Raw genomic sequence first — 4,521 nt, 5'->3', positions numbered from 1 at the left:
CTTGCATCCTTAAGGAGTTAACTTAATTTATATCTACTCATATTCATGTAATTAAGCGTTTTAATGATTTGGCCGATTAATCAAAAAAAATAATCAACCGATTAATCGATTATTAAAATAATCATTAGTTGCAGCCCTACACTCAGCCAGTAATAAAACCGGCTTCATCCTTCATCCCATCCTGCAGTGGTTTGTCTTTGGTCAAAGTTATGGCAGCGCCATTAAAACGAGCAGAAGACACAATCTGGAAGAGGAAAAAACAAATCAGACGCAGACAGGGACAGAGTTAGTCAGAGAGCACAACCCAGCTGGAGAGAGAGGGGGAGGRAGGGGGACGGGCAGAGGGAGGAGTAAAGTGACGTGAGAGTGGGTGCTGTGGTTGGATGTGTGTGTAGAAAGAGTGTGTGTGGATGCACGAGAGAGAGAGAGAAAGACGGAAAAGCTAGAAGACGTTCTACATCCCTGAAGCGAGCGGTGAGCTGTACGAGTGGACACTTTGATTTCTGTAGATTTATAGGAAAAAGTGTCATTATTTTCAACTTGATTTTTAGTTAATGATGTTTGCCAAAGAGAGGAGAGACAGAAAAAATTATGACAGAAGAGGCTTTTATAATAAACAGGAAAACAAACTGAAAGTGAATGATGAGATTAGAAGTAGATGTAGTTTTATATGTCAAACCTTGAAGACCTAATAACCTGTTGTGGCCGAAATGTTGAAGGAGATCGTCTGATTGGACGAGGACTTTTAAAGTATTTGAGCAAATTTGACTCTTGGTTGTTTATTTACTAATATTTTTAAGAATCAACACTTTTAAATCCTCCCTGACACCATGTGTCAGTGTGAAGAAGTGAAAGAGATAAAGGGTTAAATACTGATCTCCATGAAGTGTCTGAGTTGCTCATGTGTCTGTGAGTCAAGCGGAATGGGAGGGTCAGAGCAGAGATAGTATGGCTGTGATAATTTTTTTTTAAACTCATCATGAACGAGGGTTCGGTTTAAATGCTCAGCCAGATGTGACGACATCTTAACACTGTAGCTTTTCCAGGTGCAGTGTTTGTGCTCTTACAGCTAAAATCAGCTTTTATTATTTGTTTCTTTAAGCAAGTAGCCTTTGAGAATCCATTGCTGAATCTTGAAATTGAATCTGGTTCAACAGGTTCTCAGGGAGAAGAAGGCGCTCACCGATTGGTCAAACATCACCGGCTCCTCTCCGTGCATGATGTCACTGTCTCCTCTGACAGTTCACAAGCCTCTACAGGTGCGCAGCCGGTCCAGCCGTTATCTGTCACAACGTTACAACCACTGCAAAGTACTGGGTGGTGGGAATTCTCCGGCCGTTTTGTAAGAATGTCTTGTGAATTTGTTGCACAGATGGCAACAAATTGACTGAACAAAACTGTGCATATTAGCTATATTAAAAAAAAACAACTTCTAGGCTCACTTAATCCCAGTAAACAAAACAGATCATGGAGGTCTGGTCCAAAAGATGGTCCAAGTTCCAGTTTTGGTGTGCTTATACAACAGGTGGTTTTAATGCTGTAGATAGCATGATGTCACAAAAATAACAACTGGACGTAAATCAGCTGATAGTTTAAAGTGTTTATTTTTAATATTAATAGTTTTGCTTAAATCAAATGCTTGTATTTCTTTGTTTAAACACAAATTATATTTTTTCWTTTTATCATTTTTTCCCGCTCTTTAGGAACCAAGCAAAGACGTCAGTTTGCCCAGAAGAAGGAGCTCGCATCGCAACAGCCGAGCCAGCGACAGGCCGCTTTCAGTCCAGGGTGAGCTGKTAGCCACCCTCTTTATGTCCGTCTCTCATTACGCTCCTGATTGCTCAAGCTTTGCAACGCAGGACAATAAAGGAGTTCACTGTGCGCTCGTGTACGCATTTTGTCTGTTTGCTCAGTTCCCTCCCTTTTAGTCAAATGAAAGGTGTGTCAGGAGAGCTCGTTACTCTGATGCTGAGCAGGATTTGTCTGAAGCACATGTATGCTTAAGCTTCAAATCTCCTCAGTGTTATCTGTTTTTATTTCTCACACACTCCTCTACCCRTCCCTAAGTATTTGAGTAGGTCGTGTCAAGTCTTGCCAGGTGTTTTCATTTCATCTCCCGACTTATTTACTTGTTTCCTGAATGCTGTARCTGAAACGTCTCAGTACAGTTTGAGTGATTTGAGTCACCTTTTCTTCTGTGCTACATCTTCATCCAGGTTTCTGCTTCTCCTTTTACCTTCAGGGTTGGTGAGAACGCTTCCCAACAGTCAGACCTCCGAGGTCTACGTCTCCCCCGTCTCATCCCACAGACTCAGCAATGGGCACAGTAACGGCCTCAGACCCGGGTCCACTAACGGTGGTGCGCTCCTCACTCCGTGCAACAGTGCGACCAGCTCTCGAGCTGCCAGGTCAGYTTAGTCACTTCTTGTTCGCTCAGCGTGGTTTTAGGGGTTTATATAAGAAATACTAGTGGCTCAGCGATGTACGTTTTTAAATGTTCAACTCACCCCTTTGTTTTCATCCTTTTTTGGCACATTTGATATAATATTTATGTATTTATTTTACTTGAGTCGGGTGGATTTTATTTCAACATTGGAATTTTTAATAATCCTTAAACATAATACCTGGATCACACTGCAATATTTTAAAATTGTTGTCTAATTTTCAAAGACTGAGAGACCCTACGCACATGACGATAAAAAAAAGTCATACATATAACAGGTTTATTCACAAACATTCAGATGTTAGATGGGAAACCTCGAGGAATCTCTCAGGATCAAACATGAGTTCAGAGTAAACAAACATGGCAGACGAGGAAGAAGCGATGGTGACAGTTTGTGGACTACATTTAGCAGAGAAAAAACAAAACAAAAAGAMATCTCTGACGTCCACCAGACTCTCTACATGGCAGTTGTTTTGTCTTCTGTATTTTGGATTCTCCTCTTTTGTTTCCATCACCTCCCTTTCGGATTGGCTACATGTCGCAGTCAACAGACTCCGGGCTCGTTTGTCCTCTGGGAACACCACACATGCTGGGATATCTGGCAAAAACCATCCAGTATTTTGAATATCCCCAGTATGAGGTTGGACGTCCTACTGAGCATATAACTCTTAACACACAGCAGGAATATCTTTCRTAAGCTTTCCCTAAGCTACAAACAACATCAACCACCCTAATTGTAATCAGATCACTATTTAGCCCACCTTATAGACTTAAACTGTTTTATAACTCTATTCTCACCATGTTTACCAATCACTGAGAAAACACTGCTAGACCATCTCCACATACCCCCTTAGTGGTATAAATTAGCCAAAGAATAYACCGAACGTCGGGGTCACCAAACTGTAAGAAATACGTGTTTAATATCGGCTGAAATCAGATGAAAACACGTGTTAAATAAGATGATCTGTGATAGGAAATAAATATACAACCCAGAATTCTGGGTGAGTGAGGTTTATTTTGCCACCGGCTGACAAGTCAAAACCACACTGAATGAAAGACAGGAAGTTCCCTTTTAAAATTATCTTTAGAGCCATCACGATAATCAAGGCATCCGGATTGTCGGAAGGACAAGATCAGGTCAAAAGTTGGCACAATTATTCTGCCGTGTGAACCAGGTACAAGCTAGCCTGGCCCTTGAATCACTTAGCTCTGTTACCTGCATTAGTTAACACAAACTGTTCAGTTTGGTTTTATTGGCTCCTGCCTGTTAAAATACACATGGACTTTAAATTGATCGTTTTTCTTTCTAAATAACTAAGTGATCCACAAATCTGCAGCAAGTGTTTCTTTTAAAAAAAAGAATTTCTGATTCGAATGTTTATTGTTCCTCCTCCTTCGCAGCCCGAGCCTCTTGGACCTGGTAGAGATCGAGAAGAAGCTGCGAGAAGCCAAGGCAGAAAGAGAGAGGCTGCTCCGAGAGCGGGTGAGTCACCTGGCATGGGGAACCCTCGCTAATCATCAGTGACACACCACATTAGACATGGCCTGGTTATCACTGACACCCACTCACATTGCACACAATGTCCAAGAAAACCCTCAGCAGATGGCTGGATGTTGGATAATGCACGTTAGTARCGCTGAAGCTAATTCCTACACTGAAAAATGCACTACAAAAAAACAAAAGTTTACAATTTTCAGCCATGTTTGAGTGATATATTTGTATTTTATAAAGTATAAACAAGTTTTGTTATAGTTTGCTTCAATACATGTGAATCTAGGAAGAGCGACGGCAGTTGTCATTGTTGGAAGAGAGAAGCCAAAGAGAGCTCAACTCTTCCAGAGAAGAACCACCAGAACCAGAGACCCAGCTGCAGCCGGAACCGGAGACAAATGACTCACTGCGGGTCATTTCTTCACCAAATTCCTCTGAGGTAGAAACAAAGTCTTACTCTCCAGAGCTTCAAGAATTGATTTGATCCGTTTACAATAAACTTTTGTAAAATTAGTACATTGTTCTGGCAGATCTTGAAATAAAGTTGTCTTTTTTTTTCTTATAATACCCATAATGTGTCCTTGGA

At 41.1% G+C, this 4,521-nt stretch overlaps 1 protein-coding gene across 1 annotated transcript in view; it reads left to right on the top strand.

The window, feature by feature from the left end:
• phldb3 (pleckstrin homology-like domain, family B, member 3) overlaps positions 1-4,521 on the top strand; it is a gene marked incomplete at its 3' end in the record, with an annotated part of 31,582 nt that overhangs the window by 25,213 nt on the left and 1,848 nt on the right. Inside the window, 5 exon segments of the mRNA XM_014025614.1 lie at positions 1,158-1,259; positions 1,704-1,788; positions 2,243-2,408; positions 3,845-3,926; positions 4,222-4,374. Of these exon segments, the coding sequence (XP_013881068.1) occupies positions 1,158-1,259; positions 1,704-1,788; positions 2,243-2,408; positions 3,845-3,926; positions 4,222-4,374 (588 nt within the window).

Source organism: Austrofundulus limnaeus, unplaced genomic scaffold (assembly GCF_001266775.1).
Source record: "Austrofundulus limnaeus strain Quisiro unplaced genomic scaffold, Austrofundulus_limnaeus-1.0 Scaffold488, whole genome shotgun sequence".
Classification (NCBI taxonomy): Eukaryota; Metazoa; Chordata; class Actinopteri; order Cyprinodontiformes; family Rivulidae; genus Austrofundulus; species Austrofundulus limnaeus.
Note: the sequence above shows the minus strand (reverse complement) of the source record. Positions and strands in the feature narration are given on the sequence as shown.